Here is a 23,959-nt window from a genome sequence, read left to right as displayed (position 1 = left end):
GATATCAAAGACATTCAATGTTCTGCTCCATCAGCAAAAATAAAATGCGGGGAGTGTCGCCATTGATAATGTGTTGGTAGTTTAGTTCACCACACTAGGCTTTCCTTCGAGAATGTGTTATTTTTTCGCATTCCTCCACCAGATGAGTTCAAGACATTCCTAGTGAGACTGCCTCAGAACTTCTACCTCAACACCTCTGCAATCCACCACATATGGTTGCTGGATGGCTTGTTTCAAAGACGCTATGAGCTGCTAGAGAGCAGCATGAAGGGTCTGTATAGGAGGGCCCAGCGAGTCGTGTACAAGCTCTTCAGTCTGAGTAAGAGGTGTCAAAAGCAGCCCCTTATCAACCTACCACGTGAACGGTGAGCGCAACCACCTTGTTATCTTCTAATGGAGTTGGCTAAATCATAATATTTATTTTATTTTATTCATGAACAATGATGGCATCGTGACTATCAGTCGAGCAAACTTTTTAATGCTAACAAAAGTTTTTGATTTGCTTGACAGCTTAATGAAATTAACATTTTCAGGTGTAATGAATCAATTTGTTTTAAAAATTTGCAGTGTAAATGAGTAAGATTAAGCAGACAGCAAAGTAAACATCAAGGTCAAATGCAGTGCAAATCTACAGTAGGTTAGAAAAAGCAACCTATAAATAGTAAAAAAAAAAAAAAAAAAACAATCCAGGAATGATGAAGAAAGAAATTTTGTGTGACTTAAAAAACATTAAGGATATTACATAAAACAGAAAGGCAAATCCAGTGGACACAATAAGACAAACGTAAAACACAATACTGAATAAGTAAAGCTCAAACTAAAAAAAAAAAAAAAAAAAAGATTTTAGCATTAGCATTAGGAACTCTTTGCTAGCAGCTCACAGACACAGCTATGCTACATCAATGCTAACGGGGGTGGGGGATGGGGTGTGTCTGTAGACAGAAGCACTTTTCCGAAGTGGACCAAAATCCGTTCTTCTCTTCATTGCAACTCTACTTGATTCTAAAAACTAACATAGCTAGCTAATGTGTTTTCAATGGATTAAGCTAGTGGATTTAGCAGTGTATACACATGCTCTCACACACACTGCTTTCATTGGCACTATTATGTATGGGGAAACAATGACAGATCCGAATTATGTTCCATGATTTTGTAATCATTGTGTTTTCGTTATTGATACTGTTATCTTCAATAACAATATAAGTTAGTATCAAGAACATGAACTTGATTAACCGTAACCAAGCTCAAACAACCTCAAACAAAGGTATGATTTCACCAGACCGTGCAAAACTATTCAGACCCCTGCCTTATTATCTCATTACTGAATTAAAAATTGTGAAATACAATTCCAATCTGTTCATTCAGCATTTTATTTTAAAACTCTAAAACTCAAAATCAGTTATTTAGGTGATATTTTAAAATAATAATAATAATAATAATAATAATAATAATAATAATAATAATAATAATAATAATAATAAAAAGCAATATCTTGCTTGCATAAGTAGTCAAACCCTATGTATTAATATTTAGTTGAGCCACCTTTTGCTACAATAACAACTTTATTTGGGGTACATATGTGGCAGTTTTGCACACACAAAACTCTTTTTTTTCACACAGATTTTTCTTAGAAAAATGTGATACAGACTTTAATAGGGAAATGATTTGGTTCGTGTTTCGTTGGTTAAACATCTGATCAGAAGATCATGAGTTCAAATCCAAATGCCACCAATGTACATTTGCATTTATGGCATTTGGTAGATGACCTTATCCAGAGCAACTTACATTTATCTCATTCATACAACTGAGCAACTATGGGGTTAAGGGCCTTGCTCAGGGGCCCAGGAGTACCAGCTTTGTGTGGAGTTTAACTCATGACCTTCAGAGCCAAAGTCCAATGCCTTAACCACTAAGATGACACCTCCCCTCCCCAATTTTCCATAGCTTGGCCCTTGAGCAAGGCTCTTACCTCTTAACTACTCAGTTGTATAAAGATCATTGTAAGCTGAACTATACAGATATAAAAACATTGCCAAAATCCATAAATGTCAATTTAAATGTTATGAAGCAAAATTAGGTGGAAAAGTCCTTGTAAGGCAGTTCCTTTCAGTGGTGTTACCTGGCAAATGGGGTACAATAATTTAACAAGATATTTTTTTTTTTTTTTAATGTAACTATACAATAATTAGGTAAAAATAGAAGAAGAAACAGAATAAAATGTCAATGCCATGTTTGCAATTAGTCAGGGGTCTAGTTACTGTATTTGCATTTTACAATAACTATTGTAATTCAATTCTGGAATAGCAAGTCGATATCCGCATATTATATAGCAATATACAGGACGATACCTAGTTTCTATGCTATCATGCAAGCACATTGTCTAGGTAATATATTAAATAATGCATTTTAGTGTTATTATTAATCTATTAGCATAAAAAAGGAGACAGGTGCTAAGAAATATGGTGTATCCTGGAAGTAGTGCCTTCTATGATCCAGATTAGTGGTCATGATCTACAGAGTGTACGGGAAGACTCTACTCTCAGTCATACCTTTATTAGTAGAGGGAGTTCTCCAGCCAATTTGAACTGAAATTATTGCTGCTTCACCCAAGTGGCCTACATTTCAGATTGAAATCCCCATGGACTGTGTAGAGAAATGCTGCTTGGGAATCATGTGGAGCAGATGAATGATTTCATCTTAGAAACAAGCTTGCTACATTTTGGTCCATTTCTTGGTTGCTTTGGTGGCTATTAGTGCCAACAATGAATATAGTTCAGAGAGCCTGGCAAATTCTGAACAATATGCATTAAGGTGTAGCAGTTTTTTGTTCTTTTTTTTCAAATTATGTGCTCTAGAGGATATTTAGTTTTTCCTCCCCAAGGTGATTTTGCGATTATTAAACATAGTGCCATAACTAGCTTATGCATTAAGCCGCACTTATGGTCTAGAGCTCCACTTTGAACACGTTATTAAATCCTTACTTTGTCTATTTCCAATGTAGGCCACGGTCATACTGGCTGAACTACTTTCAGTCATTACTCTACTGCTCAGAGAACAACCAGCTGGGCGTTTTCTCAGAGGAGCTGCACACCTGCATTTGCGCATATGACCAATACTCATGCCAGGCACCCACTCCATGCTCTGTAGGAGAGGGTTTGGCTTGTGCATCTTGTGCTAGCGACAACTACACTCGCTGCGGTAGCTGCAATGCTGGCTACATGCTCAGTCAAGGAGCCTGTCGGCCTATGGTGGCTGACTCTACCGACAACTACTTTGGGTTTGAGACTGACTTGCAAGACCTAGAGTTGCGTTACCTCCTGCAAAGGGCTGACCGTCGCCTAGAGGTCCACGCTATCTTCATTAGCAATGATATGCGCCTAAACAGCTGGTTCGACCCTTCATGGAGAAAGAGAATGCTGCTCACACTAAAGAGCAACAAGTACAAATCCAACCTGGTGCACATGCTGTTGGGGATCTCGCTCCAGATTTGCCTTACTAAGAACAGCACCCTGGAACCTGCGCTTACTCTTTTCATCAACCCATTTGGTGGGAGCCACTCAGAGAGTTGGTTAATCCCTGTAAATGAGAACAAATTCCCAAATTGGCAGGCCACTAAACTGGACCTTCCGCTTGAGTGTTTTAACTGGACCTTGACTCTGGGCAACAAGTGGAAGACCTTCTTTGAGACAATTCACATTTATCTGAGGAGCCACATTAAAACGTCAGGTCCGACTGCCAATGAAAGTGTTTACTTGGAACCAGTGGAAATGACGGACCCTTCCAGAAACTTGGGCTACATGAAAATCAACAGCATACAAGTTTTTGGTTACAGTATGCACTTCAACCCAGAGGCAATTCGAGACTTGATCCTGCAGCTAGACTATCCGTATACACAGGGCTCACAAGATTCTGCCCTGATGCAGCTGCTGGAGATCCGGGACCGCGTTAACCGATTGTCTCCACCAGGCCAGCAGCCTCTGGACCTGTTCTCCTGCTTACTGCGTCATCGCCTTAAACTCACAGTCAACGAAGTGATGCGCATCCATTCTTCTCTCCAGGCGTTCAGCACCCGTCTCCCTAACCCTCTCGATTACGAGACATCGAAACTTTGTAGCTAACAACTAAGAGGTCAGACATTTTGAATATGTTTACACACAGAGAGGGGACTCTGTATGGATAAAATAAATCACTTCATTATTGAATCAAATACTGTATATCTTTCCACATTCACTCTTAAATAAGTGTGCTCAAACCACCCGAGTTCGTTTTCTTATATGGAACACTAACGAAATCATATGGTGGGACGTTTGCTATATATGACTGCAAATTTGCAATGTTTTTGTATTTTTTGTTTTGTTTTTGCTTCAGTGACAGTGCACTTTCCTTGAACAGACTACAGTGATGTCAGTAAGTTTTGTAGATAAATTGATATTAAAACTTAATGTACTATTAATGATTTACTAGTCTCCTTTTTGGGTTTAGTTGTTCAGTAAAAAATTGGCAAATTCTGTCCATCTTTTTTTTTTTTTCTATGACACAATGACAATGTAAATGAGATCAAATAAGTGCTTGATTAAATTGTAATATTCATCCGGATTCATTAACACAGTTACACTATGACTCTTTATGATAAACTGTTTCTTTTTGTTTGAAATAATCAGATTTTATTTAACAAGGGAAACTGCAGGTCAGATTAACATTACAGATCATGTGTTGTGACAAATGAACAGTGCCGCTCACTGCCATGGCGCTAACTTTCTCAGATGTGTCAATTTTATTTAAAATGTTAATTAACATTGCACGCACACACGCTCACACACCCTCACACGCCAACCAAATAATTGTTTTGTAGATTGAAATTTCTATTTTATTGTTACTGTTGTTACTCTTACTATTACTTTTACAGTGCCATTAGATTTATGTATTTGTGTTTCTCTTTTTCCCCTTTTTTATTTTTTCTGCTTTACATTTTCTCTAAATATATGAATAAGTTGTGACAGGAGGATGACGGTGAACCCAAAAATTGAAAGAAAAACCCGCACATTTTTTCAGTCCTATTCACAAATACAGTTCTTTATTATTATTATTATTATTATTATTATTATTATTATTACTAAATTTTCATGAGTTCCCCTTGTGTTTGTGATGTGTAAATATAGTTATGGGCAAAAAGAATTGTGAATACCTGACTATTACACCCATGTGTTCCCTGTTGCCATGATGTTGGAAGCACACATTTGTATAGAATGTGTTTGTATGCTTTAGAATTAAAATTTCCCTTCAGTGGAACTAAGAAGTCCAAACCTGTGTCAAGGTTAGATTGGAAGAACGCATGTGTCCTACAGAGATCCCTGACCTTTTGGAATGTACTGAAACACTGAGAAGACCCCATCCGACCTGACCTCACTAATTTAATTTATTTTACATGGCTGAAAGCACCAACCCTTATATTTATGCCCAAAAATCACCTTCTAAAAAAGGTCATTTTAACAGCAAAAGGAGTTTAAAACTGTAATGTTGAACAAGCACATGTGTGTATTATGGTCAGGTGTCCACAGATTTCAAGCTAAATAATGTAAGTGTCAGAACAAAAGGCTATACTTACAAAGGAGCCTTAGACTGAATGTTTATAGAACATTTTATAAACTCAATTGTGTTCCTTTCGGATAAAAAACATGCTCAATTTTATTTTAGATAATTTGATTTGGTTATTTTGTTCACATTTGCTGGGGTCAACAGGTTGGCATATACTCCTCAATTTTGTCATCCTCATTCTGCACATGTATACAGACAATTTATTTCAGGCTACAAATGTCGCCATACTTGATCAAGATATAGGTTGTATAATTTAATAAGGTCAAATGATTGTGCAATGAAGGAGAATTGATAGAAAATGCTAGAATGTGTGGCAAGTGGCACAGAGAATATAGACTATATCTATAAATGACATTTCTACCATATCTATTGAGTGCAACAGAAGTTTTATTCTTCTCACGCTAGCCAGGGCTTCCTACGCACATTTTTCCATCGGAAACTGACTTGCTCGCTAGCAGAATGACACACTGAAAACAAATGGGTGAGAATGGGCAAGGGCATAATTAGTTCTAAAATGCATCTACTAATAACTAGCATGCTACCTAGAGAGAAATTAGTGGGAAATTAGTGCTTGTCAGTAATGCCAAAATGAGTTAACATGTATTCTTAATGGCAAATAGGACAAGGTACAAAATGGCTATTACAAACATAATCAGTCTTTCTGAAAACCTGCATAAAAAAAAAAAAGGAAGAAAAATGCACAATGGACTTGTTCTCAAGAATACAGCACACCTATGGTTATTGGGTTTGCAAGGAAAGTCTGATTTTGGTATTACATGCCGATGTGCCGCTCTGGAAAAACTTAGATATTGTCAAATATTTTGAAATTATATACACTAAGAGCAAACTTTAAATATTTCAGCCATGACACCTCTCAAAATGAAGATGCTGCAGCGTAGCAGATCTAGTCCGCCAACACCAAACCTATCTATAGCTCATTCCTATAAATAAACTCCTGCTGAGTGTGTCCGAAGACTGCTCTGTTAATCATGCTCAAATATAGAGCTATAACCATGCTGCTAGTGCAAAAGGTGTAGTACGAGTGACCCCTGGAGCAGATACACCAACCAGGCACTTTATGGCCACAGATCAGGTATAACATTATGACCACCTTTTTCTGACCTGACCTGTCGAGCATTAACACCATTAACTTCTTCAGCAATTTGAGCTACAGGAGCTCATCTGTTGGATCGGAGCACATGGTCCAGTCTTTGCTCCCCACGTGCATCAGTGAGTCTTGGCTGACAATGACCTTGTCGCCAGTTCACCACTGTTCCTTCCTTGGAACACTTTTAATGGATACTGATCACTGCAAACTGGGCACAGCCCATAAAAGCTGCATTTTTGAAGATGCTCTGACCCAGTCGTCTAGACAAAACAATTTAACCCCTATTATATTTGCTCAAATCTATTAAATTGTCTATTTTTTTCTGATTCTAACACAAACTTTGAGGACAAAATGTTCACTTGCCTCCTAATATGCATCCGGAAAGTATTCACAGCGCTTGACTTTTTCCACATTTTGTTATGTTACAGCCTTATTCCGAAATGGATAAAATGTATTATTCTCAGAATTCTACAAACAACACCCCATAAAAAAATCGCGTACAGAATAATTCCCAGTCTTTTTCATCACACTCAAAATTGAGCTCAGGTGCATCCTGTTTCCACTGCTTATCCTTGAGATGTTTGTACAACTTGATTGGAGTCCACCTGTGGTAAATTCAGTTGATTGGACATGATTTGGGAAGGCACACACCTTTCTTTATAAGGACCCGCCGTTAACAGTGCATGTCCGAGCACAAAAAAAGGCATAAAGTCCAAGATGTTGTCTGTAGACAATTATGTTTTTTTTTTCTTGTTTTTTGCTTTGTAGAATTTTAAAGAAAATAATGTTGTTGTAAACGTTATTTCCTTTTGGAATAGGGCTGTAACATAACAAAATGTGGAAAAAGTGAAGCAATGTGAATACTTTCCTGATTCACTGTATGGTGGCCTGCTATTGTTGTAGTCTTATATTTAAATTTGACAATATAAAGGGTTTTTCCAGACCAACAGTTATGTGTATTTGGACAATTATCGGTAGCTTGGTCAAGGATTTTGGTTTATTAGAATTCTTTCAATAATCAAATGTTGCGATTGCTTTTCTTAAGGATAATTTCTGCAGTATTTTGGTAGATTTAATAGTGGCCTTGTGATAAAAAAAAACTAAACAGATGTGCTGTACAAATCACAGCAACCTTATTTGCTCTCTACTCTTAGTGTTACCTTGGCACAAAGAAGGAATACACAAGTCCAAAATCTGTAACTGTAGCTCACAGTTTTGTAAATATTTATTTATTTTACCCCATGACAAGTGGGCAAAGGGTAATCAATAACATCAGTGCCATCACCAGTGTTCCAGTACAAGTATTTACAGATGATGTCTCAGGAACAAAGGCCATGTGAAGAGCGAAGGAGGCAAAAAGGTAACCGTCTACTGCCAATAAATCAGTGTTGGGCTTTATTACCTGAAAGCAGAAAGCAAAGGTTCTGCAGGAAGATCAATGCAGTCATACCCACTGATGGTATTGTGGTGCTGACTCCAGACCTGCATCAACATAAATTTATTAACTGTTTTGTGTTTTCCACGTGGTAGGCTTTCTACAGATCCTGATCAATCCTCACTGTTATGGGCCATTAAAATCTATGATTATAATACATCAGTGCATTCAGCAGCTGAAGGTTTCAGAGTGTGGCAGCAGAGAATACAGACGCAGTGTAAAAGAAGATATCGTTCTAATTCCCTACAGAATCCCAACCAAAGGCATTATAACGAATGAACATTATATGAGGCAGCAAATTGGCTACAATTTTGTACGTGCTGACATTTTATTGTTCTGAAAATAGTGATGAAAGTAAACTATCTTTTAAAATATAGTGGGGTTGGACACTGGGGTAGTAAAAGCAACTCAGATTTTTTGATGAATTGTACCAGTAGCAGTAATGAAGAGAATCATAAACAAGGCTATTTACAACCTTCACTCCCAGAAGCACCTGGGTTGATATACAAAGTGCTTTACTACATAGTGTCTGGTCTAAATCAAATTTTTTATACATTATGTGGATGGCTGGATGAATATATATATATATATATATATATATATATATATATATATATATATATATATATATATATATATATATATATATATATATAATGTGTGTGTGTGTGTGTGTGTGTGTGTGTGTGTGTGTGTGTGTGTGTTTTGCTTAAACCAGTAAAGGCGGTGTGGTGCTCTGGGCAATGTTCTTCTAAGAAACGTGGGTTCCTGACATTCATGTTGATGTTACTTTGAGACGTTCCACCTACATAAACAAATTCCCAAAATCTCAATCCGATCAAGCGTCCACATTCATTTTGTTTCAGGTGCCAGACAGGTTAAGCCTTGCAAAGAAAACTAACAAGTTTTAACACATACAGGAAACAATTTTCAGTGGAGTTCATGCCTCAGTGGGTCAGAGCTGCACAAAGGGAACCTACTCGATATTATACAGGTGCTGTAAGGTTCTGACTAGATAATTAGTGTGTATTATCTACATTAAATATGCACACAGAGGCACAGGAGGAGATCGGCATCTTCAGTTAATGGAAAACCAGAGAGTAGAGACAACAAAGGCTTGGCAGTGGCTTAGGGACATTTTTGTGATGCCAGCCAGAGCCCTGATTTGAACCCTATTGAATATCTTTGTAGAGACCTGAAAGTGTCAATGTTCCCTATCCAAACTGTTCCCTATCCAAGTTGCCTAAAGAATGCCAGGAAATTGCCCAAACCAGGTGTGCAAAGTTTGTTCTGTCAAACACAAAAAGACTTGAGGCGGTAATTGCTGCCAAAGTTGAATTAAATAAGTACGGAGTAAAGGATTTGAAAATGTATTATGTGATACTTCAGATTTTTTATTTTATTTGTTTATTTAATTAATTTACAGATATTTGTAGAATTCTGTTTTCACTGTTTAACAGTTTGCAAATGACCTAATTTAGTTACTTAATGGTAATGAAGGGCCTCAGCAACCCTGACTCAACAACTGATGGCTCTTGTGTATATATAGAAACTAGTTTCTAACATATTACTATATTTATAATTAACAATCAAATGATTAATATTATGTGTTAGGAAGTAATTCATGCAATGGGATGCAAAATCATGATCCTAATAGCTACTTCAATAGTGTACAATATTCAGCAATCAAATATTTATTTATCAATCATTGTAGACCTACAGTACAGTATTAGAAAGCTGGCAGCCTGAATGTTTAGAACTTACCACTTTCTTCCATATGGTTCATTTTTCAATTATGATCTCAACAGGTCTGGGCAAAATACTGAGTAGGCACCATTTAGAAGCTGCATCTTTATGGTCATCATGTAGACTTCATACAAAGTATTTTACAGTTTTAAAACTATAAAAATAGAAAACACTAATGTATTTTGATACAAAATATTAACCCTTTTTTATTAGCCCTATCAAATACAAATTACAAAATCCAAATTTTTTATTAGAAATACCAAATTCCAAATCCAATTCAGCGTTCCAATTTATACCAAAAGGGAGTTTGCTTTGTGCACAGGTGCATTATCATGCTGGAACAGGTTCGGGTCTCCTAGTTTATGTGAAGGGAAAATTTCATGCTACTGCATCCAAAGACACCCTATACAATTGTCTGCCTTCAGCCTTGCAATAACAGTTTGGAAAAGAACCACATATGGCTGGGAAGGTCAAGTTTCCCAATACTTTTGTCGATAGAGTGTATACAGTATATAAGATGGACTGCAAAATCGTAAGATTACACTGGTTTCTTATCACAGAGCATGGGTTTGTTAAAACACGACAGTTGGAGATTGAAAGCAAACCAATTGACATACAGAGGTTCTAAATCAAATCAGCTGTGAAAACATAAACAGTGTAATATTTATTATAGCATTCTCTTTCCCTTGAGGATATGTATATGTAAGAAAGCTTAAGTTGAGTATACACTGGTCGATTTTATTTCTGTTTGTTTCTTTCACCAACTAATTTAATAGTGACTAATTGCTATCTGTGTGAGCAACACAAATTGCCCAATCTGTGAGCAGCCACAGACCCATTGACATTTTCCAGCTTGTTTAAGCTACTGTCATTGAATTTTGTTATATAAGCATATTGAACAAATACAGCGATGAGTGAGTGGAAAGAATCCTTCACTTCCTGGGGCCAGTTTCTAGAAAATAGACAGAGCTCCATGCTGACTTTGCTCAAAATTATAAACAAAAAAATAAATAAAAACAGCAAAACTGATTGATTTTGTTTTTTTAAATCATTGCTTTGTGCATTCATTGATACCTGCTGCATAATTGTTCGTAAATTTTGTTGTGTTGATGGTTTTTGCTCGATCATTCATTGAATATGCCAAACTTTTCACCTCACATCCTCTTCTAAAGGGTGTAGCATCTATATTAATCTCAGTGGCGTTCGACTCAATTTAACAAGGACCTCTGCGTCCCCTTTACAAAAGCTATTTTACCTGCATGGTTTAGTTGCTTCAACGGCTATAATCCTCACCGTTAGATTTTACACTGCGCCTCTTCAGACTCTAAAGGCTCACAAAACATCCGACCTAGTCCTGGAACCAGTAGAGCAGGATTAAACTGAAATGTCTTGTGAACAGTTTCACATATGGTGAATAATAATAAAAAAAAGGATTATTCCCATCGCTTTCCTGGGCAACTTTAAAGCATTTTATTCACATCATTGACTTCAACCTTTCATGCAGACACTCCAATACACCCTAGGACTTGGGTCGATAAGCATTTGACACTTTATGCCTCACTAACACTTTGAGTTATTTGTGGAAAAAAGGGCATACAAAAAAACCCACCAAAACCCTGTACCAACACTTTTTGTAATAGATTTGCATTTAATAGCATTGTTTGTAGAATACCAAGGCTACAACAAAATATAGCTAAAATGTAATAAAAATCAAATCATATCCAAATATTCTAAAAAACTGCAAACACAAGACTGTATGCTAAGCTTTATAAGAAGTTTAACCCAACATCACTACCTCTTTGGAAATGTTCACTTGATACATTAGACCTCTTACCAGAGATGACATATTTAGGATTCATTATTGACTTTAAATAAAATATATTTCAAATAGTATCAGCTGCCATGATGACCAATAATTCCGCCAGTTTATTTATGGAATACTGTAGATCCAGAGGCGCAAACATAAAACTGTCTGAGAGCTCCACCTCATTACTTTTACAAGCCTTAGCATGCATCACTATGCATGCAGAAAATTGTCTTCTTATCCCCTCTCTGATATGCCAGTCATTTCAGGCAGAAGAAAACACCTTCCCTCTAGTCAGATCGTTAATAAAATGAAACACACCTTCACAGACTAGGTTTGATTTTGCCATTTATTCCATATACGTTTAGCAATCTGTGTTCTGTAGATTGACAACATATCTAACCAAAGAAAGGACATAATAGTCTGGTGCAAAAACGTCTGGTAAAAGCGTGATGGGCTTTTATTAGATTTGATCAGTGACATTCACATTTCCATTATGCACCAAAGCATAACACCCAATTCTGACAAGAAGTACACGAATGGTTTGCACCAATCTAACACCCTTAGCTTCCCCTTTCCTCCCCAAGCATAAGATTCAGTCACCAATTGCTCAGGTTTTCAACAATACAATCACACACACGCACACACACACCCCATACCAGAACAAATATTTTGTGTACCTACTACTTTCGCTGGCCAGTGAAATTTCCCAGAGGTGCTAAGAGTTTAAACGGCTTGACACTTTATCACCACCTGGTGAGTGCTCAGGTTGCACTGGCAACTAAAAAGCAATTTTGTGTGTCAACACAACTACGTCAGCCAACATGGCTGCTACAGCTCAAGAGATAAGTCTGTTTATCTCACCTACAAGACGTTGTAGCTGCATAATTTTCTACAATTCTCCATTCCCTAAAATGACAGATGAACTCCTTGGAGGCAACCACCATCCATGTAATGCACACCCAGTTGTTGATTATCCCACTTACAGTACACTATGGTACTTGCCATGTTACAGCTACGAACTGAATAGATACAAATAATAGTATAGTAAAGTAAATAGTATAGTAAAAACATTTTTATTTGCGATTTTATGAATGGAGATGTGGCCATCTATTTGAATGTGTGTGTATACATTTTATGTCTCAGTGCCACATTTCTAGTAATAATAAAGCTTTTTGTTAATTTTTTGTTTTCCTTGTCATCTTGATTCATCTTGAGCCTTAGCAAATTGATAATTGTTCATTTTGTTTGCAATTGTGCCTGTACTGTATGTCACAATAGTTACTGTTGCTTCTAAAGGAGGACATTAACATAAACTGACCGGAACTACTTGTGTTCAACAGTTTTAAAACACATATATGAGTAAGTACATTTTCTACTCAGTAGGTACATTTCCAGGGTCCTGGCTCAATCCTAAACTGTTTCTTGTGAAGGTTCATGTGCTTCTTATGTCTGTGTGGGTTTCCTCAAGTGTCTCTACTTTCTGGTTTTCAACTCCCTAAGTTCGATTGCAGACTCCACATACCCATTTGAAGAGTCAGAGTGTGTGTATTGTGCCGTGCGATGGACTTGTGTCATATCTAGGGTATATTCTTGTTTTACTCTCAGTTCTCCCTTGATATGCTTTAGACTGACCTGAACTATGACCAATATGAATTATTAAGCCTAATCACATATGTGTATTCCAGTGCTGTTCAATCAGAGCATCTATTACAACCAATCAACTAATATCAAATCCTGGGCCACCAGATTGCAAATATAGAACCTAGAAAAAATGTCAGAGTCAAATAAACAAAAGTATAAATTGTACCAGGAACAAGGCACAACATAACCTCATTTTTGCCAGCTTACCTCAAAAATCACATTATCTTTAGCCTTATAGCAATTCTGCCCAGCTGCAAGGTTTCTGAGAAACACTATTTTGCCAGTACACTGTTGACTATCTCCAATTTCCTCATATGTTTATTGCCCTTAGGGATAAGTGTTTTTTTTTTTTTTTTTTTTTTTTTTTTTACTAACATGAATGTTTATTATTATTACTATTTAGTGGCAGGCTATGCATTTCACGCCTAGGCCTTCAGTGGTGTCCTACCTGAATCAATCCACCTCTTCATACCCATCATTATGACAGCATGGCTATAGAAACTTTTAATACAGAACTGGAGCATAACCAATTGCTGCATCACAGACAGGTATATTATGCAGCGAAAATTAATGGCATTATTAAATCAAGAAACTCAATGAACACAATTCAATTTTTGTGCATTACAGTTTTCCTGGGGATGTTATATGAAGACAAATTGTATGTTTTTGTGCAAATTCTACGGGAAAGAAAACACAAAGGTATAAATGGTTCATGAAAAATATTAACAGCTGTTTTGAACTGTTTTGGCTGACCTTTCCTCACAAAGTCCAAAAAAGAATCCATCTTGTAAATGTCCTTAAAAGTCTACGTCTGACTAAATCAACAGCTACAAATTCCACACAAATATATTTGAGCTTGTGCAGTTTGCTACAGATATGGGTTGCAAGCTATGAATATTTTGCTCTCTGACCATGCAATGAAACGGACATGGAAAAGTCAAAGTGATTGGATAACTTCTAAAGGGGTCTCGGGGTAAGCAAGTCAAATTCTGATTGGTTAGAGCAACAGCTTCAAGCAGCATGGATTTGCTAAGATTGGGAATTACTTGGGAATCATTTTAATTATAGACAAAAATATATTAAAACGATCAAATTTTAAATGGCTAAAAATTCTCAAAGTCCAAACTGCGTCGTGAAAATGGCTTTCGTTGACTGAAAACGTCGTCTCAGTGTGGACGGCCAAAACAAAAAAACTGGACGTGGGCTAAGTGTAACTATAAATTAATTAAAAGTGTGAATTATTATTTATAATGTATATACATATATTGTGACAAATTGCTGTATGATAAATGGAGTAAAACACTAAGATCTGCCATTGATTTATTTCCATTACATGATCTCTTGTGTTTTGTTTTTCACTCAAGCAAGAGAGTAATATTTTTTCATTACTCACAAATAAAGCTATTGCCAACATTGGAAGAGAATTAACTTTACATTTGCATTCATAGCATGTAAGAACCACTGCTTATTGTGTGAATATTCGTGGCTGTGCCACTGATTACAGGTGAGAAACATCTGCTTCATCAGTCATATGTTTAGTCGACTGCATAATGAGACAGATTTAAGAAACCACCTGCTTTATCTGTTCCTGTGAAATGCAAAATCTGTCTAAAAAGTTTCAGAACAGTGCATAAAAAAAAGATGTAAGTTAAAAGCGCTTAAAATGAGCATTCGTTGTGCATTTATAAAGCCCTCTTCTCTATAGTGAATTAAACCAGGTCTGGCAAACACACATGCAGCTCATTCAGACCCAACTCCCACAGAACCATTTTATGCAGTGGTGCAAATTACACACAAATTGCTTTGGGATCTTCTGTCTGGCCTCTAAATGCAACTCTTATTAAACAATCCTCAGATACAGCATGTACCTATCAGATGATTTAACTTACCTCAGGGGTCATTTATGGTCCATCAGGATTCATGGCACATTTTAAAAATGTCCATCAGTGGCACAACCAGAGGTGTTCTGCCAATACGGCTGAAAATTAATATCACACTATTCATTACCATATAGACAGAAATAACCCGAATCTGCCAGTATGAGGTCTGTTTGACTACCCAGAAGTCTGTCAAATTGGAGGTTTAAAACCAGGAGATTTGTTGTGTTCTTTAATAGGAATCATGTCCAGACATTTACATTTGCATTTATAGCATATGCCAGGTGTTCTTTTAAACTTTTGCTTTGAGGATGGGTTCCCTTTTGAGTCTGGTTCCTCTCAAGGGTTTCTTCCTCATACCATCTGATAAAGTTTTTCCTCACCACTTCCACCAATAGCTTATAAAAGACATATAGGGGACTTATAGGGACTAATTAATAAATTTTAAATGTATATTAATAACCTATTTATCTCTGCTAAGCTACTTTAGGATGACATCAATTGTTAAAAGAAAAAATTAAATTAATGGTCTCTATAGTTCCCAGTTTGGATGCTTTGTGATTTATGTGAAAAGGCAGTGGAAGTTTATGCATTACTTATTTTTGTAGTAATTTGTAATAATTGCTTGTACTTTCCCCTGCTCGCATTGCATGCATCCTTACGGCCATCAGAAAGGTCAGAGAAGGGCAGTCACTCACTGTCAAGTAGTTCCAGAGAGGGCATGGGCTTATGGCAGCAGCATCCTATGTGATTCCATTTGGCCTCCTGCACATGAGATCCCTCAGTGGTGACTCAGGACACAAGGGTTATCACAGAAGGGCAATCCCATACGATCAAGGTCACATGGTGAGCCCTATGTGCCTTAGATGTTTGGAGAGATCCTGAGTTCCTATGTCTAAGCTCCACACTCGGAGTTCCCCATCATCGCGGAATGCTTACGACGGATGCACCCCGTCGGGCCCCATTCACTGTGGCTCATTAATCGCCCTAGAGATGCAGGTTGTGCTTCTGGCTCTGAAGCAATTCCTCCCAGACTGCAGTGGTCACCATGTCTCATATTCAACCACTAGGGGGGCTGGCGCTCATCCCCCTTTTACAAGCTGGCATGCCAGATTCTCCTGTGGGCCTAAGGGAAACTCCTCTCCTTCAGCAGTATACATCCCAGGCGGTTGAACGAAGCAACAGACACCCTGTTGAGACAGGGGTTGAGACCCGAGGAATGGTGGCTCCATCCTCATGTAATGGAGCCGATTTGGGAGAAATTCAGCATGGCCCAGGTGGATTTGTTGACATCGCACTGTCCCCTATGGTTCTCCCTGACTCGCTCAGCCCTCCTAAGGTGCCTGTGTGCCTTTCCCCTCGTCACGCTGCTTCTGGGAGTTCTGAAGAGAGTTCACCCAGAATGGATTTCATAGGCAGACCATGGTTCGTTGACCTGGTAGCCCTCCTCAATCAGCCTCCATGGGAGATTCCTCTGAGGAGGGATCTCATCTCTCAAGCAGGGGCAGCCTCTAATTCTTGGTCCTCTGGAGTGTCCCTCCAAGACCTCTGTGGCCTGGTCCACCCTACTGAACTTTGACAGGTTTTATAACATTGACCTCTGTGCCACTCCTGGCTACTTTGACATATTTGTGCCCATACACACTAATCAGGGATTGGACAGTCTGGTGGTATTGGACCCTAGTTCCCAAAGTATTGCGACGCAGCTCAAGTTCCTGAAAGGAAACGTATCTAGATTACGTATGTAACCTAGTTCCCTAAAGGAACGAGATGCTGCATCCCCTTGCCACACTGCTGGCATCCCTGCATGAATTTGGCATCCATGTGCTTGTGCTTTTTATAGTTCCCTCAGAAAACTAGGGTTATATATGTAACCTAGAGACGTTTCCTTAATTAGCATTTTTTTTATTGTTCAGGGTCAAGTTGTATTTCAGTGGTTACTTCACTCGATTCTAGAGCAGCAGAAGATTGAAGGAATTTAAACCCAGAGCAACCACTCATTAAAACGAGTAGAATGTGTCAATCAATTAATCAATCTCTTTCTTTCTTTCTTTCTTTCTTTCTTTCTTTCTTTCTTTCTTTCTTTCTTTCTTTCTTTTGATTGACTAATTTGAATCTTTATTTGAATCCTGTTATTCAGCCATTTAGCCAAACAATGGAACTGTATTCTGGCACTACAGGAAAAAAAAACATCAGAAAGTTATGATTTTTTTTGTTGTTGTTTTTTTGTATTTTGAGTAGTAGCTACGGGAAGACAGTTATTGCATAATGTGGGAGTATATAATAATAATAATGATAATAATAATGATAATAATAACAATAATAATAATAATAATAATAATAAGCATATATGGCAAGACTAATTAATAATCTTTATATTATATACTATTTATTTATTTTTTGAAAAATTAACATAAAAATTATTGTCAAATTCGAAAGTTTATACTTTCCTAAAATCAGAGTGTTTATACAAAAATTTTCTACATATAAACAATCAAACTAATTTTAGCTGCGCTGATAAAGAATGCTAATTCTTTATTGCCTTTGGATAAAACTATAAGCTGCCTTGGCAGAAAGAAACTTTCCTGTACTCCTTTAGTCAAATACCTTATTGATTAAGAAAAGAGTAGAAATTAATGATCCATGTGTCCCAGTTTGCAGAATCAATTTCAATTAATATTAGCTTCACAGAGCACCTGTTTTGCAATAGAGTAAAATTGGTTTTGGCTGCTCGGATTAGAGCTCACATGTGTACCTCTCTGGCGTCAAGTCTAGTATTCTAATGATTGGCATAAATTGAAGTGTTTTGTAATTAATAAAACATAGCAGTGAATGCTGTTAAGGGAAAATAATCCAAAAACAAAAATCTAATTTTCACATCAACAATAAGAAAAAAAGTAAAGAAAACACCATATCTCTCAAAGACTCTCCCCTGGTGAAAAACCTTTGAACGGTTTAGAATTTATGTCACTGTTTTATTATAAAATCTGCAACAGTATCAATATTTAAACTTCAAATTGCACACTTCACACCAAGTTTATGTGACTTAGAACAAGCACATGATTTACATTTACTTAAATCATTTGGCAGACATCCTCAGGCCTCATCTGGAGTTATATGCAATTATGTTATTTATACAACTGAGCACTTGAGTGATAAGGGCCTTGCTCAGGGGTCCAGGAATGGCAGCTTGATGATGCGAGAATTTGAATTCACAACCTTTTGTTCAGAAGGAGACACACAATTGTATAGGCTGTCTTTGAATGAAGTATAATAAAATTTCACGTTCACTTGAACTTGGAAATCCAAACATGGCAGAGCTCCTGTGCACAAAGAATGGAAGATCTTCAATGGTGTGTGATAGAGCTCTGATACTCAATCCTACTAAACACCTTTGGAATGAATTGGAACACTAATTGCTCCCAGGCCTCCTCACCTCACCTATATCAGTACCTCACATCAGACTGCGCTTGTGACTGATGAACCTCCAAAACAAACCACAAATCTAGTTGAATGTATTCACAAAAGAATGGAGGGAATTATAAGAGCAAATTGGGACTAAATGTGGGATGTGATGTACAAAAAACACATCAATATTTTATGACCAGGTGTCCAAAAACTTATATAGTGAATAGTCTCGCACTTCTCTATAAACCATGCTGCTCTAGCAGCTCTATCAACACTTGACTGAATGGATTCAAGAATTCAACAGCTCTGTGGTTTATGAGTTATGAGAATCATTTGCAAAGAACTTCTGGATAACTGCTTAGCAATGTCAATGTGTGTATGCTTTTAACTGCATAATCTTCAAGAAATTCAGTGTAATAGGTGGTACACAAGTCTACTGCAGATGCAGCATGAATTGCAAATAAACAAAAAAACAATTATAAAGCATGGTAATTATTTAAATATAGTAAATATTAGAAATGTAATATAATTACAAAAACAGTGGCTGGCCAAAAATAGTCACCACCTGGATTTAATTAAGCAAATAGTTATGAGACGTCCCTTGGATAATTACTGCAGTGATGAATATGTTTAGATCGCTACAAGTTATTTAACCCTATTGTCATGCGGCAACGGAGGCGGAAGCCGAAGTAGCAGCAAAAATAAAGTTTTATTCAATGAAACACAAAACACAGGCAAGGCGGAGCCAACACAAAAACCTGCTGCAATGTGGAATAATCCGGTGGTGCGCTCACAGCACGGTCCACAACAGTTCAAAGTCTGCGGGTTAATCCAAATATCGGGATCGGAGAAAAAAGGAAAGGTTAATCCCAGGTGCGTCTGGAAAGAGACGCGGCCCACTTTGGCCGGGTCGGAACCCGAGCCGAAAAAGTACAATCCACGGCGCGCCTGGAAAGAGGTGCGGGCTGCACGAAGAGTGAGACGGTACGTAGCGGGGGTGAGCCTACGCGAACGCAGGAACACCGCCAGCATACATCCACATCGGACCATGTATAAACACACATGAATGAGCATAAACTGGCAATAAAGGACCACGAGTGTGAGTGCAGTGAGTGTTCTTATAGGCGGTGAGATTAGCGTGTAGATGAAAGTCAGGTGTGTGTTGTTAGTGCGAAGGAGAGAAGCTCCTTGTGGGCGGGGCGCGCACGTGAGAAGGAGCAGGGCATTCTTCCAAGCACCGAGGTTGACAGCCGCCGAAGGGGGCGTGGCAGGGGGATTCCTGACACCACCCCCCCGAAGGGGCGGCTCCGGACGCCCCGACACACAGGAAAGCCCGGCGGGCCGGGGCATTCGGAGGAGGGCCCCTCCAACCGTCCAGAGTCAAAGGGGGCCCGGCTGGAACCGCCACGGAACCAAGGAAAGCCGGAAAGGAGGCAGAGCGACCATCCCTGTGGAGAGCTGGAACGGGGCCGTAGCCACAGCGGGACCCAGGAACGGAGCACAGCCCAACGCAGCAGCCAGGATTGGAGCAAGGCCCTCGTGAAGACCGGAGGCGGAGAGACACCCACCGCAGAAACCGGAAGCAGAGAGACCACCCCCATGGAGACCAGGGGCGGAACGACGCCCTCGGTGGAGACAGAAGGCGGAGAGACGCTCACCACGGAGGCCTGACACGGAGAGACACCCAACTCAGAAACCGGAGGCAGAGAGACGACCCCCATGGAGACCCGGAGCGGAGCGAAGCCCTCGGCGGAGACAGGAGGCGGAGAGACGCCCACAACGGGGAGACCAGGAGCGGAGCGATGCCCTCAGCGAAGACTGGAGGCAGCGTGACGTCCTTGGCGGAGGTCTGGAGCTGAGAGACGACCACCCCGGCGACCTGGAACGGATCGACATCATCCAGGAAGGACTGGGAAGGCGCCTCTTCACCCACGGAGACCTGGAACGGAACAACACCCTTGGCGGCCACCAGAAGCAGGGTGGAACTCTCAACGGGGCTTACTGGCTGGGCGACCCCCTGGATGGAGACCGGAGACGGAGCGATACCCCTGACGGAGAACAGAGGCCAAGCCGCGCCTTCGTCAGAGTCCTGAGGATGAGCCACGCCCTCATCTGAGTCCTGAGGCCAGACGACGTCCTCGATGGAGCTCAGAGGCCAAGCGATGACCTCGGCGGGGTCCCTTGGTGTGACGTCGCCTTCCAGGGAATTGGAGGCGAGACGTCGCCATGAGAGGAGCTCGGGAACGAGACGGCGCCTTCAGAGGAGCTCGGGAGCGAGGCGTCGCTTTTGGCGAAACCAGGGTCTGTGGGGTTGCCTTTAGAGGTCTCTGGGCCTGTGACATCCCTATCGGGCAGCTCCGGAAATGGTCTGTGGCTGTCCGAGGGGCCTTGGACGGCGATGGTGTGTCCCTTCAGACCTGGGCTGGTGTGCTCCCTCTCTGAGGGCCTTTTGACTGCCAGGCCGTCCTGACATGCCCCTGGAGGCTGGATGTCACTTCCAGCGTGAACCTGGGACGAGACGTCGCTGTCGAAGGGGCTCAGGAGCGAGACGTCGCCCGGAGTGGAGCTCTGTGACGTGACTTTGCCTGGAGAGGAGTTCTCTAAAATGCTATGGAGCTGAACGGAGTTCTCCGAGTAGATCAGGAGCTGAGCTGAGCTCTCCCTGGGATGCGGGAGCGACGCTGTGCTCTTCTTTGGACGCTGAAGCGACGCTGAGCTCTCCCTGGGGCCCGGCAGTGGAGAGGAGCCCGCCTGGAAACCTATGAGCAGAGAGGGACCCGCCGGGAGACCCTGGAGCGGAACTGAGCTCGCCTGGAGACCCTGGAGCAGAGAGGAGCTCTGAGAGGTGGCGTCGCCTTCGGGGAGACTGTGGGGCGAGCCGTCGACTTCCCTTTCACAGTCCTGGAGCCGAGTTGGGAGCTCTGGGGACCCCTTGGGTGAAGTGGAGCTCGGAGATGTGGCATCGCCTTCGGGGAGACTGGGGGCAAGCTGTCACCTTCAGTGAAGCCCGGGGGCAGCAGTTCGACTTCCCTTTCGCAGTCCCGGAGCTGAGTTGTGCCCTCTGAGGAGCTCTGGAGCGGAGCTGTGCTCTCTGAGGTGCTCTGGAGCGGAGCTGTGCTCTCTGAGGGGCACAGGAGCGGCGAGGGGTTCTCCTGGAAGCCTAGGAGCGGAACCGAGCTCTCGGGGACTCTCTGGGACAGAGAGGAGCTCACGGGATCGCTCTGGGACAGAGAGGAGCTTGAGAGCGAGACGTCTCCTTGGGTGGAGCTCGGGAGCGAGACGTCGCCTTGGGTGGAGCTCGGGAGCGAGACGCAGCTTTGGGAGGAGCTCAGAAGCGAGACGTCGTTTTCGGCGAAACCCGGTCTGTGGAGTTGCCCTTAGGGGTCTTTGGGCCTGCGACTTTCCGATCGGGTGGCTCTGGGGATGGCCTGTGGCTGTCAGAGGGGCCTAGGACTGCGATGGAGCTTTCCACAGGGCCTTCCTCCACTTCCTCCTCCTCGGAGAGGTCCAGCCGACCGATAGAGTCCTCCTTCAGACCTGGGCTGGAGTCTTCCTTCTCTGAGGGCCTTGGGACTGCCAGGCCATCCTTACATGCTCCTGGAGGCTTGGTGTCACCTCCAACGTGGCTCTGGGGTGAGACGTTGCTGTCGACGGGGCTCAGGAGCTAAACGTCGCCTGGAGTGGAGCACTGTGACGTGGCGTCGCCCGGAGAGGAACTTGGAGGCGTGACTTCGCCATCAGGGGAACTCTATGACATGGCCTCGCCTTCTGAGGGACTGTGGGGTGAGCCGTCGCCTTCGGTGGAGCAGCGGGGGCAGCGGTTCGACTTCCCTTTCGCAGTCCTGAAGCTGGTCCGTGTGCTCGGGGGACCCCTTGGGTGGAGAGAAGCTCGCCGGGATGCCCTGGAGCGGAGAGGGGTTTGCCTGAAGGTCCTGGGATAAAGCCGAGCTCTCCTGGAGGTCCTGGGACGAAGCCGAGCTCTCCTGGATGACCTGGTGCGGAGCCGAGCTCTCCTGGAGGCCTAGGAGCGGAGAGGGGTTCTCCTGGAAGCCCAAGGATGAGGCTGTGCTCTCTGGGAAGCTCTGGAGCACAGTGGAACCTTCCCAGAGGGTCTGGAGCAGGGTGGAGATCCCCTGGAGGACCTGGGGTGGAGCGGAGCTGTCCTGGAGGGCCTGGAGCAGGTCGGAGATTTCCTGGACACTTTGGTGCAGAACGGCGCTCTCGGAAAAGGGGGGAGGTGATGGAGATCCGCCGTCACCATCCCGAGTTCCCTTGTGAGAAGCCGGATGAAATGGGCGCATGAGCAGGATTTGCCTCCAGTCACGTCCCACAACTCACTGGCCAGGGAGAGGCATTCACCAGACAGTAGGGAGATATGGAACACGATCTTTGCTCTTTCTGAAGGGTAGAGAGACAGGTACACCTCCATATAACCCTCCACACTCCATAAGAACACGCCCCACTCAGCCCTGTTGCCGGAGAAGCGAGCCGGGAACTCCGTGACGTCATCTCGGAGGCGGAGCTTGGCCGGCGCTTGGTCACTGCCGAGCGAACCCGACCTCTGAGATTCGGTTCCCGCCGGGACCATGTCAGTAATCCGATCATTCTCCTTCCTTCTTTTTTCTTGTAAAACAGTTCTTTTTTTTTTTCCTTTTTTTTCTTTTTTTTTCTCTTTTTTTTTTTTGAACAGTCCTTCTCCAGAAATATCTGTTTTCTTTTTTTTTTTTTTTTTTTACTGGAAAGTCCTCCTTTTCTTTTGTGTCCCTTTCGGGGGTCCTTTATTCTGTCAAGCGGCAACGGAGGCGGAAGCCGAAGTAGCAGCAAAAATAAAGTTTTATTCAATGAAACACAAAACACAGGCAAGGCGGAGCCAACACAAAAACCTGCTGCAATGTGGAATAATCCGGTGGTGCGCTCACAGCGCGGTCCACAACAGTTCAAAGTCTGCGGGTTAATCCAAATATCGGGATCGGAGAAAAAAGGAAAGGTTAATCCCAGGTGCGTCTGGAAAGAGACGCGGTCCACTTTGGCCGGGTCGGAACCCGAGCCGAGAAAGTACAATCCACGGCGCGCCTGGAAAGGCGCGGGCTGCACGAAGAGTGAGACGGTACGTAGCGGGGGTGAGCCTATGCGAACACACCGTGAGAGCGAAGCACACACGTACCAAACGAACACACAGGAACACCGCCAGCATACATCCACATCGGACCATGTATAAACACACATGAACGAGCATAAACGGGCAATAAAGGACCGCGAGTGTGAGTGCAGTGAGTGTTCTTATAGGCGGTGAGATTAGCGTGTAGATGAAAGTCAGGTGTGTGTTGTTAGTGCGAAGGAGA

General features: G+C 41.5%; 1 protein-coding gene across 1 annotated transcript in view; it reads left to right on the top strand.

Annotated features, from left to right (window-relative positions):
- Positions 1 to 5,044, top strand: part of brinp3a.2 (bone morphogenetic protein/retinoic acid inducible neural-specific 3a, tandem duplicate 2) — a 76,103-nt gene extending 71,059 nt beyond the window's left edge. Inside the window, exons 7-8 of the mRNA XM_046859503.1 lie at positions 143 to 365; positions 3,002 to 5,044. Coding sequence (XP_046715459.1) covers positions 143 to 365; positions 3,002 to 4,118 — 1,340 coding nt within the window. The 3' untranslated portion in view covers positions 4,119 to 5,044. The remainder of the gene's footprint in view (positions 1 to 142; positions 366 to 3,001) is intronic.
- The last annotated feature ends 18,915 nt before the right edge of the window (positions 5,045 to 23,959 follow it).

The sequence above is a fragment of the Silurus meridionalis genome, chromosome 1 (genome assembly GCF_014805685.1).
Source record: "Silurus meridionalis isolate SWU-2019-XX chromosome 1, ASM1480568v1, whole genome shotgun sequence".
Taxonomy (NCBI): Eukaryota; Metazoa; Chordata; class Actinopteri; order Siluriformes; family Siluridae; genus Silurus; species Silurus meridionalis.
The sequence above is the reverse complement of the archived record's forward strand: the minus strand, read 5'-3'. Positions and strand labels throughout refer to the sequence as shown.